Below are 15599 nucleotides of genomic sequence, written 5' to 3'. Positions count from 1 at the left end.
TTTGAGAGGTGATAATATTCAAGCCCTGCCACAATCATCCTTTGTTGATTCAAGTTTAGTCCTGAGTTACCACTTCACCTGTGAGGCGGCCTTCTGGAGATCGTACCTGGACCTCTTGTAACTTTCTTGGTCACCACACTTGAATGCCTCTGATCTGGCCCTCAGGAGATTGTGAATCTCATGATTCATCTAGAGCCTTTGGTTGGGGAAGACTGAATAATTTTGTGGGGACGCAATCATCTATGACTGTTTTAAGAAAGTCTGTGACAACCATGGTGTATTCATTCAGATCTACAGATGAATCCTTGAACACGGCCCAGTCCACTGACTGAAAGCAATCCCATTGCTGCTCCTGTGCCTCCCATGACCGCCTCTTTGTTGTTCTGATCTCTGGAGCCTTGCTTTTTAGTCTCTACCTGAATGCAGGTAGGACAAAGACAGTCAAGTGATCTGATTTACCTTAATGCTGTCTAGGCATAGAATAGTAGGCATTCCTTATCTTAGTATAACAGTGGTCTAGTGTCTTGGGACCTCTGGTGCCACAGGTAATTAGGCAGGGTTTTCTTCAAACAGGTCTGGTTGATTTGACATGTGGAAGAGGGCTGTTTCTTGTTTGGAGACGGCAGCATCTGAAGTGCTTGATTATAGTCAGCTGCCGGTAGTATATAAGCTGCAGTTAGAATTGTGGAGGAGAACTCCCTAGGTAAATGGAATAGGTGGCATTTGACTGTTGGGAGTTCTAGATCAGGGGAGCATGAGTTCAGCAAAACTGCCATATTGGAGTACCACCAAGTGTTCATTATGAAATGCTTCTACATTTTGCCTTTTCCAAGTCAGCAGTTTGGTCCATTCGATAAATTGAGAATCCTTTTGGGTCGGAACACTATATCTAACGTGCCAGAAGAAAGCAACATCTTGCTCAGACGTAGAAGACAACAATCTTTCATTTCCCTCCAATATAGCAGTCTCGCCCTCACTTCCTCAATTTTGTTCTCCAGTGACTGCACATTTGCAAACAAGACAGTGGGTGGAGGGGCCTCCTCCCTCTGTTTTCAGCCTGGCTTGGTGTTCTCTTTCTTCCCTCCCACCCCACCTTCCTCAGTGATCGTATGTGTACTCTCCAAGGCCATTTATTAAGAGATCAACTTTGTGGGAAGTGGGACATTTTTATTTTAACTTCTTTGTGATTTCTGGGTCAATGATGAAAGAGATAGGTAACGCAAGCTGAAGCCCGTTTTCCACAGTGTCTTGCCAACACAACAGAAGGGTTATTGTCTTGCTGATATGTGCTTGTACTTGTTCCTCTTTCCATCATTCAAGATGAGTCTTGTCTTTTAACTCTTGGTTTTCGCAGATTAGTTGGAGTTGGTTGTGCCTGGAGCTTTTTACTTCCCATGAGCATCATCTAATGTGAGTTTTCATTCTCTTTCTGTTTCCCCAGTTTTCCACTCACCATATATTCCCCCTCACCACGCTCTGGATAGAACCCCAACTTGAAGAAAGCAGCAACCCGTGAGTATGGAATGATTGTATCCCTTGTAGGCATTTTCATATAAGAAATCTTCTAATAGTGATTTATTAGGATTTTCTCTACATTATTCAGTTCAAGTATCCTCCAGGGTTTCTTCTGTCATTTTTTTTTCAGCCTCAGAAGTTGAGTAGTTTCTTAGATTTGGACAATGATTGTTTGTCATGGGTTGTTGATGGCTCTGAGCTGTTTGAAAACAACTTATTTAAGGTGCTTTTATTTTATTTATTTCCTTTTGGAAAGATATCTTTATATTGAAAGGAAACCACCACTATCCTTTTTAATGTTTGTTGATATCTATCCTGGGCACACCAGAGATCTAAGGGTACAGTGATCCACCTACTTCATTTGCAGCAAACTGACGATCAAAGAAGTAGTGGAAATAAGATAAATATGAGCTTAATGAGCATATTTATCACATTTATGGAGGGTGGTTGTAGCTGCTTCCTCATGAATATTCATGCTGAGGCAAAGATTGGCATGTAAGGCAGTGATGCAGATATTAGAAAGTCAATGGGTACAAGTGATACTGCTTGAAAATACTGGTATTGGTGTCTGGTTACTTAATACTCTAGATCACTTATCTCTAAGTAACAAAAATGCCCCGGCCCCCAGCTGCTATCTCTTTATACTTTTGTGTGTAGGAATGCCCTGAAGATAACTACGCCTGAAGAACAGTTCATCCTCACTGCGGCATCTCCACAGGAGAAGGTAAAGTGAGCATTGTTCAAATTCATCCAAACATTTATACTTTATACTCTTATAGTGAGCATTGTTCAAATTCATCCAAACTTCCTGGCTTTGAAAGAGTCGTTTTCTGATGGCCACTTTGGACTTGATGGGCTTCGGCAGTCAGTGATTTTGTTAAGGAATGATGGACTGATTTGCCACTGATGCCCACTAATATGGAAAAAGTTTAAGGTTGTCCACTTTGGTGCATGAAGCAGAGTATGTGTTAAATGGAGAGAGATTGAATACTGTTGATGTTCAAAGGGATCCAGGTGTGCTTGTACGTCAGTGGCTGAAGGCAAGTGTGAAATGCAGCCAGGAGGACTTGTGGTGTGTTAGCCTTTATCATGGAGGGTTTGATTACAGGAGTGAGGAAGTCCTGTACAGAGCCTTGGTGAGAGACTGCTGGAATATCGTGCCCAGATTTTGGGTTCCTTGCCTGAGAAAGGATGTATTTTCCATGGTGTTCTTACAGGTTTGCTGTGTAAGAAAAGACTGAGAAAATTACAACTGTGTTCACTCTGCAGAAAGTTTCAATGAGATGATCTCTCATTCTTTAAGCACTAAAGGCATTTAATTGAGATGCTGCAAAGCTGCTTCCCCTAACTAAGGAGTTTAGGGCCAGGCAGTAAAAGGGGATGCCTGTTTAGGACTCAAATGGGAAATCTTCACTCCCCATTTCCTATCTCCTGCCATTGCAGGAAAGCAGCATCCATCGTGGGGACCCCCCCCACCCCCCAATCACCCAGGTTGTGCTCCCTTCTTGCTGCAGCCATCAGGAAGGAGGTACAGGAGCCTCAGGACTCTCACTACCAGGTTCAGGAACAGTTGTCTCTTGAAGAGGAGATAACTTCACTCACCCCATCACTGAAAAACCTATAGATTCACTTTCAAGGACTCTTAATCTCATGCTTCACTCATTCTCTTTAGTATTCGCACATTTTGTTGTCTTTTGCACACTGGTTGTTTGTCCACTCTGAGTGCAGTCTTTCATTGATTCTATCCCACAAGGAAGTGAATCTCACAGTTGTATCTGGTGACGTACAGGTACTTTGATAATAAATTTACTTTGAACGGAAGTTGGTGAACTTTTTGAAATTCTCCAACAGGGCTGCAGATGATTAGTCACGTTCATTCAAAATGGAGACCGATTAATTTTCAACTATAAGGGAATTGAGAGATGTAGAGCTGCAGAGGTTAAAGATTATCTGAGATCATGAATTGCAAACAGACTCTTGCCAACTTGAGTTGTGTTAACGTAGACTAGAAAGATGAGTTGGGTTGTCCACAGGAGCAAAGAAACTGACTAAAGTGGTTGACGTAGGTGGGTGTTCAGACTGTCTAATGTTAAACTGTAAAATGTTTCATTGTAATCCCATTGCAGACAAAGTGGCTAAGAGCAATTAACCAAGCTGTAGATCAGGCATTGAGTGGAGCTTCAGATAACGTGGCTCTTGGACTGGGTGGTGTCATGCGAGTAGAACCTCCAATTTCTCGCACTGCCAGTTACACCTTCTACAAGGACCCACGGCTGAAGGAGGCAACCTATGAAGGTCGTTGGTTGGCTGGAAGACCGCATGGCAAGTTAGTATTGGCACAATACTGCAGGTCTACAGTAAATGCAAAGATTTTCATGTTTTGCTTGCATGCACCTACTTCTGTGTATGCACACATTGTTACGTACCCCGTAACTGGGTTGCCAAACCAGCAGAAATGGATCACTCAGTTGGAGTCTGGATTACTAGAACTAAGAAAGTTTTATTAAAGAAACAAGCAACACAGTACTCTAATCAAAAGGATAATGAATGCAACAGTTCAGCAATGATAAACATACATGTACACAGAATTCAGATAACAGGATCAATCAAGCTGTATCGTTGTCTAGGAGTAAATGACCAGTTTCAAAGTGACGCAAAGTTCAGTTCAATTTAGTTCAGTTCAGTTTGCAGTAATCGCTGCCATGGGAGATGGACAGTGTGGGGGAAGGAGAGAGAGAGAGAGAGCAAAAACGAATGAATATTCAAGGCTTCCACACAGACCTTCGCAGTCAGCTTTCGGGTGAGTCCTTTGTGATGTCACCTGAGGTCACCGAAGTGACCCCTCCGTTTCCAGATACGATCGTTTCTCTGCGGTGAACCTGGCACCCAGGCAAGGGTGGACACACACCAGGTTCCTGCCGATCGTGCCTTTCCACCCTGTGCGCCTATGGCCCGGTACTTCCCACCGACTTGTGAGAGACGCACCGCTTCCAGGGTCTTGTTACCTCAGGTGTCGTGTGTGTCCTGCCTTAGCGAACCTGTCCCTTTTTATCCCCCTGCTGGGGTATCGCCTGTCCATCACTTCAAACAGTTCAGGGTTCAAAGTGGGAGCCGCTCTAGACCACTCTCCTTCCCCTTCATTACACATCTCCAAATGCTGCTCCATTGTTTTCCACCTCCCACCTCCCACCTCCCATATAAATATAAAGAATGTGCATGGACTATCAATGTGCCTTGTGTGTTACTGTGTGTGTATTCTCACTCACTCACTCATCATTTCAAGAGTCCTGAGGAATTATTTGTAAAGATCCTAACTGTTGGTTTTGGGAGAAAAAACTTAGAAATATTCAGGGAAGAAAGTGTAACCACCACGATTGAGACTTTGGTTTGATTCTCAGCACTTTGTAACCTTGTTCCTTTAATTGCAGGGGTGTATTGCGGTGGCCTGATAAGAGATTCTATTCTGGCGATTTCAAAAATGGTTTGGAGGATGGGTGAGTATCGTAAAATTCTGTGTGATCGTACAGTTTACTGACCTCATGTGGCACAGCAACTGCAGGGCAGTAGATAAGAGCAAGATGAAAAATAACAGCCAGAGTTGTCCTTGCTTCCCTTTTTTTCCGAAATGTGTTCACGTATGGATTGTTGAATAGGAGCAGAGAGAAGTGCTTATTGATCACAAATGCTGACACCTTGTCACAGCATTTTTCAACTTGATGGCAACTGTGAAGAAATTGGAGCTCAAAAGAAGTTTTTGTTTCAGTACCATACAATTGGAGTAGCAGTTCTTTGAAAGAAATATTAAACTGAAGTTCTGCCTCCTCTCTGATACAAGTGATGGTGCTATTGTGAAATTATACCTGCTCTCCTGGGCAATTTTATTATTTGCTAGTTGTAGTGTCAGCTGCCTTGCAGCTTGCAATCTTCTGTCTCCTTCCTAGTTCTGATGAAGGGTTTTCAAACCTGCAACAATAATATATTCCCTTATAGTTGCAGTCTGACCTGCTTGAGTATTTCCAATGTTGTCTGTGCTGATTTCAGACTCCAAGCGTCCATATTTTCTTTTTGTTTTTTGTTTCTGTTTAAGGGGGCTTGGTTGTTAACACTAGATTGGTCATGTCCCTGAGGAATGCGTAGTACAGGTGATGTTCTGTGCTAATGTTGAGAATGATGGTCCTGCTGTTGCCAGGCAGAAGCTGGTTTAGACTGAGTGCAATAGAAAGGACTCTACAGTCTATAAAGCAAGTAGGTGTTGCAAAGTGGAGCAGTGTTCCCTTCACATTTGGGACAAACTTCTTGATGAGTATGAAGTTTTAAATGTATTTCTTCCTTATCAGGTATGGAGAGTTGATTGTGCCCTGCAAAGCACTCAAGAAGAACAACCACTATCAGGGCCACTGGAAAGAAGGCAAGATGCATGGCCATGGAATTTATAAGTAAGCTCAGTTCTCAGTTCAACCACCAGTTGGCTTTGGAGTCTGGTTTGATATGTTTCATGTGGGGAAGGATTATCTGATTTGTTTCGTTGGCTGCTGTAGTGAGCTGGGAATGGTTAGGGTCCTGATTTGATATCTCGGTTTAGCAAGGTGTTTGGTCACATTTGGACTGCTGTCTGTTTTTGTGAGGTGTTTCAGTCTTTGTTATGTCTTAAGTAATTGACTCGTTCCTTGTATGCCTTTAGCATGGTGATTGAATTTGTGTACCTTCCATCTGATTTCAACTAAAAATTCCACTGAGAATTTTGAGTTAACTGCAGACTGATAATGGTTGTACCCCCCCCCCCCCAACTCCGCCATTCCAACTTTAATCTCAGTTCCTTAGCGTTGACAGAGACAATTGCTGCTGGCTAGTCTACATTTCTTTACCTGATGGTCCTTGGGAAAGAAGTGTCCTAGGCTTGGGAAGCTCTTTGGTGCCTTCAATTATTGTAGTTAACAGGCAGAAAAAGCCTGTTAACAATTTTTTAGTTTAAAAAAACTTGGGTCTTGCATCTGTAATGCATGAACTGATGGAAAAGCACTGCAGTTAAATGTGACCACATTTGCAGTAATTGAGGAGTAAGCCTGAGATTGAGATGTTATGATACATCGGAGGTGAGCAGAGTTACCTGGATACAACAATCCAAGAGGCAGTCACACACACCAGATTATGTGTAGCAGCATCGGTGTTCAAGGTTGGTTTGGTGTGATCACAAGTGAGCCAAACGTGGGGATCCTGAGCAACTTGGCCTTGCACTTGTCCAACAGTACAAAATTCTTAAAGCTGGTATGGGTGAGAGCAAAGACTGCAGGGAGGATGAACAGCACCATGGTACCTGGGAATCATTCAACATGTAAGTAAGAATAATTTAGTGATAGGGTACCATGTAGTGAAAGTTTACCTGCTGCAGAGTGTGCTTGAGGTCCCAAATGCTGTGTTGCCTGTTTGATACCAGGACAGGAAGGGGAAGCAATTGTCAAGATCCATTTGGGAGCCAATGATCTTGCTAGGAATGAAAAGGTTCTGCTAAAAGCATTTGAACAATTGGAGTCCAAATCAAAAATGTTCTATTTTTCTGGATTTGTAGCCAGGCTATTAGGCCAGTAACTTAGCTGACTTTGTGTTCCAACTTGTGAGGCATTTGCACCCGGGATGGGGAAAGAAAGAGCTATTCTGCTGGACAGGCTTCACCTGCATTGAGCTGTAACCAGTGATCTAGCAAATTGTATAATTGTGCTCTGAACTAAGCTGTAGAAGGAGAGGGTTGGGTGAGGTGAAATTTAGAAGGTTGAGGATGAAGCATGAGACAATAATGTAGAGCAATGAAATGAATAATGATGGACAATGTGAGTCAGAGACAACCCATACAAACAACAGATTGTATCTTGGTCAGTACAAGGAAAGAAAGATAAGAACACAAAAATTGGATGCTCCTTATTGGAATGCGTGAAGAATTTGTGACAAGATTAACTCTGCAAATAGAAATAAATTGGTCTGATCTAAAGGGTATTATAGAGATGAGATTCTTTTAAGTTATCAAATTTGGGATTTAAATATTACAGAATGCTCTTTAAGAGCTAAGCAAGCAGAGATATTTAGAGAAATAATTCATCCCTTTAGGCATAAAAATCCAGTTGAAAAATGGTGTAAATGTGACTATCAAGAAAAGTTAAATACAAGTCTTGGGAGAAAAGAAATTACCAAAGGTGCAGTAAACAAGAAAATTTAGCAAATCTGGGCTGGGAAGGTGAAATATAAGAATCTAGTAAGAATATTAAATCATACTCTGAACTCTTCTATAGATAACGTGGGTCCCTTACAGATTGCAACAGCAAGAAGCTAGAGTGGAAATGACAGGGAAGTTAAATGTTTCACATCTGTCTTCATAGAAGATGCAACAAAATAGTGAAGAACAGCAAGCCAAAGGAAAATAAGCCAGAATAAATTAGCATGATTGGAAAAAGTGGAAGTAATTGGTGGATTTGAAAGTCAATTTTTAAAATCCTCATGACTGAGTGGCCTGCACTGCAAGGATTTGAAAAAGGTGGCTTTTGGCATAGTGGAAATATTGGTCATTATCTTCCAAAATTCCATAGTCTGGAACAGGAAGGCTAGAAAAAACTGGAAACGCTGAAGACCATTTAACCTGTATCTGTAATAGGGAAGTATCAGTCTATAAGTGTGGTGACAGGGCATTATTGTAACGTTGGGCAGAGTCAGCATGGATTTATGGAAGTGAGGTCTTTGACAAATTGTTTGGAGTTTGATTTTTTTCTTTTTGAGGCTGTAACTAGAAGGATGGATGGAGACAAGCCTTGTATGTGAATTTTAAAATGTAGTTACAAACTAATCCCACATGCTCCAATTTTGTTGAATGAGAATGTGTGTAGATTTAAAAATTATTTGTCTGATAAAACCATGTAGGATTAAAAACAGGTTATTTTTGAGATGTGATGCTGTATCTCGGGATGAGAACCAGGTCCTAGCTGTTCAGAATCTACGTTAGTGATTCGGATGAGGGGAGTAAATGTTATCAATCGACATTTGGTGATGTTTCAAACCTGGGTAGCAGTATGAGTTGGGTGGATGGAAGCGTTTCCAAACTAGTGACATTAAGTAAATGAGTGAGCAAATGATACAGAATGTAATTTTTAAAATGAAGTAAACATGTTGTACCTCCTGTCAAGTTAACCTTTTGCCTCAGGGATCCAATCTCTCCATAACCTAATTCTCCAATCCAGGCAACATCCTGTGAATCTCCTCCAGTGCAATCACGCCCTTGTTGCAGTGTGGTGATCAGAACATACAAAGATACTTTGTGTAGCTTAACCAATGTATCATATAGTTGCAGCATGAGGTTCCAGCTCTTGTATTTTATCCCATGTCTTATTATAGGCGAATGTCCGGAATGCTGGCTTCACCACCCTTCCTACCTGTGCTGCCACTTTCAGGGACTTTGGGGCATTGTACTCCAATGCCCCTCTTAATAAATACTCCCTAAGACCTTGCCATTGACTGTATATGCCTTGCCCTTGTATACCCTCCCAAAATGCATTATCTCACATCTGTCAGGATTAAATTTCAGTTGCCATGGCTCTCTCTAACTTTCCAGCTAATCTGTATCCTGCTGTAGCCTTAGATGACCCTGTTGTGTTTTTGTTTTCACACACCATCAATTTGCTTGTGAATTGCAAATTTATTAATCAAACCTCCTGAGTTCACATCCAAATCATTAATATACATCACAACTATCAAAGGTCTCAACACCATTGATCATAGACTTCTAATGAGATGAGCAACTCCCTTCCTCATAATAAGCCAGTTTTGGATCTACTTTGCTAGCTTGCTTTGGATTCAATGTGAGGATCAGGTTACCATGCAGAACTTTGTCAGTAGTTGTGCTGAAGGCTATCCATGTAGATAATAACTGCTGTGCATTCATCAATGTGCTTGATTATCTCTCCAAACAAAATATTATCAAATTACTGAAGAAGCATTTCCCATGAACAAAACTATGCCAACTATTCCTAATAAAACCTTATCTTTCCAAATGTAGATAAATCCTGTCCTTCATTACTTTTGTCAGTGTGTTTTCCTACTACCGATGTAAGACCTGCTCCCCTGCATCACCTGGTTTCCTTGCTTTCCTCCTTGCCGTCTTTCAGTCATCAGTCACCTCGCCTATTGCTAATGAAAATGCAAGAATCTATGACAGAGCCCCAGCAATTTCCTATTTTGTCTCCCTCAGCAGCCTGGGACACAGTTCATCAGGCTCTGTGGATTTGGAGCATCTCAGCATTAAGGAGACAGTAGATGCTGCAAGACATCTAGTACTTCACTTTAATGCTAACATCCTCCATAATATTATAGTACCTCACCTTGAATTTTCCATCTGCCACATCTTTCTCCTTGGTGAGTACAGATGAGAAATATTAATTCCTCTAATTTCTGCTGAAGGAACTTCGATCTGAAACACTACTGTGTTTCTCTTCCCACAGATGTTGCCTAACCTGTTAAGTATTTCCTGTTTTAATTTTCATTTACAACCTTGCTCACATCTCCTGGCTCCACACATGGATGTTCCCTGTGATGTATAAGGGGACTCATTCTTTCCCTAGTTACCCTTTTTACACTTGATACACGTGTCTTTAACCTTGTCTGCTAATGCTAGTTCATGGCCCCTTTTTGTCCACTTTTTAAAAATATTTCCCTACATTGGGTAGTGTAACTGCAACATTGTTACCAGTGTCTGTGAATTGAGATTGGTGTTCAAAATTTGAAACACTTGGCAAAAAAAACGTTAGTTCCTTAATATAATAAATGTTATAATATGGTTGGACAGATCTTTAGGCACCAAGAGATGCAGATCAACTGTGGACAGCATAAATATGGTTCAGATTACAGCTGAATGGCGTACTCTTTTTGTACTGATTAGGAGCAGTGGAAGTTCCCTGGGCTATTGATCTTTTGTCACAATGTCCACAGTGTAAATGAATCCATTCAGCCATTAACTTAAAATAATAAAATAGCAACTTCATGTTCATTTGCTACATTCAACATTTTAAAAGAAGATCCCAAACCTGAAAGAAGAAAAAAATTGGTGACTGTCTAGTGATGTTTTACTCTTGTATACGCCTGATTGCTTTTCTGTGGTGGCTCTATAATGAGTGATCTCTGATCTTCCTTTCTTGGCTACCTTGACCTCACCCTTTCTCCACAATTTCCACTCCTTCCCCCTTTTCTCCCCCCCCCCAACATACTTTCCTCACAGGTATGCCACAGGAGAGGTGTATGAGGGAAATTTTCAAGATAATATGCGTCATGGGCATGGCTTGCTCCGAAGTGGAAAGCTGACATCATCCTGTCCCAGCATGTTCATTGGCCAGTGGGCACAAGACAAAAAAATGGGCTATGGTGTATTCGATGATATCACGAGGTAATAGATTCCTTTTCTTTTGCAACATGAAATCCCTTTGTGAGTCAACAGTATGTTGGAAATAATGTCTGGATTCTGTCTCAGTTTTATGTGTGCTTTGCTCTATCTAATTTGCAAATTGAGCTCTGAACTGTACAATTTCCTCTGCCTTTTGATATTCACACTAGAAAAATGCTGACAGCTCTAACATTTGACATTGACACTTAGAGGCTGATTCTGTCATCCACTGGAGACGGCGTATTTAAATGAAACCAGAGAGGTTGAATAGAGTCCTGAAACCAATTGAAAACAATGTTGTTCCCTAGACACATGCTTTTTTCAGGTTGCTTTAGCGGTTCAGTTAGATCCATGTATCATTCTTATCTTGGACTTGTTCAAGCCAACCACCTTCAAGTATTCAGCAGGAATGATCAGAGGCCATTCATCCAGTGCCAGTTGGATTCTCTTCAAGCTAATTCAAAGACCCTGCTTCCTCCTGGTGTTCTACCCTTCTAGAAGGAGATTGATTGTTGCTTTGTGCATATAGTTTTTGAACACATTTCCCCCCCCCCCGCCCCATTTTTTGTTCTTTTTTTTTAAAGAACACTTTTTACCAGTCTGTGTTGCGGAGCATCAACAGCTATTGGTTTTAATATAATACTGCTATTTGCATTACAAAATATGACCCGGTGCTTCATGAATAAAATCAGACCAAATAAATGGACATCAAACCAAAAGGTGAGTTTTGGAAGTGGTACACATTAATTTCTATAGCACCAGTCGTAAGCATTTCAGAATATTCTGAAGTGCTTTTAGGCTGAAGGGATTTTATTCGCTTTTTGAGCGGCAGAGCATACAGCTGTCAGTTTGTGCAAGCTCACTCCCAAAAGCAGCGATATATTAATACCCGAACAATGTAGCTGACTAAGGTAACAACACCCAGTGTTCCATCACTGCCACTGTATGTAAAGTTTCTTGTGCTTGCCTGGCAATTGAATTGGATGCCCCTAGGATTTTTCAGTGGCATGTGATTTTGTTTTTTAAAAAAAAAAGAAAAATAATAATTGACTGAACATGAAATAAACTGTATTTGTGACCCAAGTTTAGTTTGGATTATGAGAACACTCAGTCCTCTTTTATTGTTATTTAGAAATGCATACATGCATTAAGAAATTATAATGTTTCTCTGGAGTGATATCACAGAAAACAGGGCAAACCAAAGACTAACACTGACAGAACCACATAATTATAACATATAATTACAGCAGTGCAAAGCAATACCATAATTTGATGAAGAACAAACCACGGGCACGGTAAATAAAGTCTCAAAAGTCCCCGAGTCGATCGAACTCCCGAGCCCCGATAGCAGGCGGCAGAAGGGGACAAACTCCCTGCCATAAATCTCCAGGCACTGTCAACTTGCCGATACATTGATTGTGAAATTCAACCTGAGGGTTTTCTCTCCTCAGCTGTCTTACATCCCCATTTCATTTTGGTGTTGGAGGACCCAAGCAGTAGTACCATTCTGGATACAATGCACCTTTTGGAACATCGCAAGGGAACTTGGCCCAGATGCCCACCTTGGGCCACTCTCAAGTTGATGTGATTTTTGGATCTGCAGTACTGACTAGGGAGTTGCAAGTAAATACCTGAATCCTTGTCTTTAAATCCCTTCAGTTCAGCATACCCCAATCTGCAATACAGTCTTTGTTTTTCAAACATGCCCTATATCAACTAAAACTACAATTTCCCAATCCCTCTTATCTCATTAAAATGCTGAGCCAACTTCTCCCATGTCCCTTCCGCATGTATAGTCCTATTCTTTTCCCATCCTTCGCCATACTCTCTGGAATGCATTGTCACCCATAAATGAGTTCCAAAACCATTGACCCTGTGCACATTTCCCCCCTCCCCCCACCCAACACTCAACTACAAGCCTGTGTCTGACCTCTAAACGCAGCCTTGGGAGAGGAAAGCAAAGTAACACATTTTTGTACATGAAAATATACAACGTGTGTTACAGCAAATTCTTATGTGGTGGGTCAGCTCTATCACAGCAAAACCAACCCAGTGTGCAGTTTAGAGTGTATTGGATTTTTGGAAAACATTGTTAAATGGTGTAATATTAAAAGTTTACACAGGAGTAGAAAGTAAAATATGAACAATATTTCTGTTTAACTCATTTATTTTCTGGAAGTTTGCAACTTAACTTGACAATATTGCAGAATAAATGTCATATTGCCACCTTTTCTGGACATTCTCGAGATATTACTCAGTATTTTACAGCCGGTTAAGTACTCTGAAGTGTATTGATGTGAAACGATGTAAGGCATTTCATTTATTGAATCAGGGTCAGTATTGAAAAGCAATCTACTATTTCTTATTCTTTGTTCATATCCCCAAGTTGTTATTTATAGGTGTTTCTTGCATTTCCTTTTTGAAGTCTTCTAATTAATTCCAACAATTAGGCAGTGCTCTGCAACCATGGGACCTTGATTGTGCTCTCCAATTACAAACAATCAAATATTCCTGCAGTGTAACTTTCTTTTCTGATGTAAACTTCACAGAAGATAACTTTTCATATGACTATCACCCAAAAAGAGATTGTGACAATGGATTAATTACCTGTCCCACTGGTGAAAGTAAATATTCACCAGTAAACAAAAGAATAGTGCCCTATATTCATCTAAAAACGGATTATAATTGATACCATTTTGACATTGTGCTATAATTATGCAGTTTAAGTTTCTGAAGTAAAGCTGGAACCTTGACCTTCCCATGGCAAAAGTGAAACAACGGAGCAAAAGAGTTGGATATCTTGGAGAGTTTGTGCATCTGTGAAGAGTGTGGTCAGAATCAGTGTATCTACAGCTCTGGATATCTACATTAAGTGATGTACTTAATGTTTCCCAAATTGTCACAAAGGAATGTCTGGTGGTCCTTGAGCCAGTTTGAGTCTCCAAACTATGTACAATTAAACAGACCCATCAATTTTACAAATCTTTTGAGATTGTGTAGAAGTTGCACTATGGGAGGAAAAACAAACTTAATCACATGAAGCCCATTCAGAAATATCCATTATAAATATATAATTAATTCTCCTCCTTCAGCAACAGTTCTCTCTGCATTCCCATCCCTTAAAGTTTGTTTGAGAAAATTTACATGCCACACTGAACTATGTCCACTGTATAATGGGGAGTTTGTCTCTTTGAACAATTTTTTGATAAACAGGATATTTGTGCAGTTTTTGTGTCTGTCAATAACTGCAGCTATTGACCTAATTTTTGACTTTGCACGTGCACCTTCCCCATAACAATATTGCCAACTCCCAAGCTACTTTTGCATCTGTTTCTCTTGGACACACTGTCTTTTTGCTACTTGATGCAGTTGATGCCAAACAGATCACACACAGCCTCTAATGTTTCAAAGGTACGTTTAATGTCTGAGAAATGTATACGATATACATCCTGAAATTCTTTTTCTTTGCAACCATTCACAAAAACAGAGGAGTGCCCCAAAAAATGAATGACAGTTAAATGTTAGTCCTACCAGCTTCCCTCCCTCACATGCGTAAGTACCAAGAAACGATTTCCTCCTCCCCTTCCCCCACTGGGGGGGGGTGGAAAGGCATTGGCACTCACCACAGAACACTCAAGCGTGACCAAGGCAGCAGCAAAGACACAGACTTGGAGTACTCCAAGCACTGTGTTCACCTGGTGTTCGACATACCACAGGCTTTCTCTCTCTCTCATCCCCACCCTCACACCCAGTAAGGGAGAAAGATGTCTCCGTTTCATAGCGAGAGGAGAAACAAACAACTTACAGGCTTATGACGTTAAAAGTCCGTTGCATCGCTTTTTCTGAGCTCTCTGCCCAAAGATCTCAGCCAAAGATCTTACAGCTCCCACAATACACCGGTCCGGGACACTGACCTTCAATCTGCCCACCTTCAGAGCCCCGAGATAGTAGGCCTCCAAAGGAGAGCTGAACTCTTAGGCCATGCCCTTGGCATATCAGATACTGGCCAATTCTCTTTCATTCCCCGTCAGTGTCCGTTGCTCCTTGCTTCTGACTGGAATCTTTCAACATTTGTGGTAAAATTTAGTCACTGCAGAGTAGCTAAGAGTGTTTGTAGAGTGGTAAAAGTGTTCTGAGTCCCAGTGTATAAAGTCACGAGTTTGCCATAAAGGTCATAGGTTTTGTAGGATTCTGGTATATTTAGAATCCCAGGTTCTTTTTGGAGTTGGGGATGAGGCGTTAAATGATTGTTTGTTTATTAAGAATTAATAGAACAGAAACAGAACAGTGATGGGGTTCTTACTACTACAAAGGAAAAGATGGTGCCTAACATAATACAGCTACTTTTAAGACCATAAGATATAGGATTAGAATTAGGCCATTTAGCCCATAGAGTCTGCTCCATCATTTCATCATGGATGATCTATTTTACCCCTAAGCCTCTATCTCCTGCCTTCCCCCCTCCCCCCACCCCCCACCTTCATGCCCTGACCAATCAGGAATCTATTAACCTCTATTTTCAATATACAAAAGGACTTCGCCTCCACAGCTGCCTGTGACAACGAATTCCACTCTAGCCATTCTAGCTAAAGAAATTCCTCATCTCTGTTCTGAAAAGAGGTCTATTTTGAGGCTGTGTCCTCTTGTCCTAGACACTCCCATCATAGGAAAT

At 41.0% G+C, this 15599-nt stretch overlaps 1 protein-coding gene across 6 annotated transcripts in view; it reads left to right on the top strand.

The window, feature by feature from the left end:
- The window catches only part of als2b (alsin Rho guanine nucleotide exchange factor ALS2 b), a 136222-nt gene that overhangs the window by 74978 nt on the left and 45645 nt on the right, over positions 1 to 15599 (top strand). For all 6 annotated transcript variants that reach the window (XM_072261442.1, XM_072261445.1, XM_072261443.1 and 3 more), the window contains 6 exons: positions 1442 to 1512; positions 2173 to 2239; positions 3642 to 3841; positions 4944 to 5009; positions 5853 to 5951; positions 10766 to 10930. In XM_072261442.1, coding sequence (XP_072117543.1) covers positions 1442 to 1512; positions 2173 to 2239; positions 3642 to 3841; positions 4944 to 5009; positions 5853 to 5951; positions 10766 to 10930 — 668 coding nt within the window. The remainder of the gene's footprint in view (positions 1 to 1441; positions 1513 to 2172; positions 2240 to 3641; positions 3842 to 4943; positions 5010 to 5852; positions 5952 to 10765; positions 10931 to 15599) is intronic.

The sequence above is a fragment of the Mobula birostris genome, chromosome 6, assembly GCF_030028105.1.
Source record: "Mobula birostris isolate sMobBir1 chromosome 6, sMobBir1.hap1, whole genome shotgun sequence".
Classification (NCBI taxonomy): Eukaryota; Metazoa; Chordata; class Chondrichthyes; order Myliobatiformes; family Myliobatidae; genus Mobula; species Mobula birostris.
Note: the sequence above shows the minus strand (reverse complement) of the source record. Positions and strands in the feature narration are given on the sequence as shown.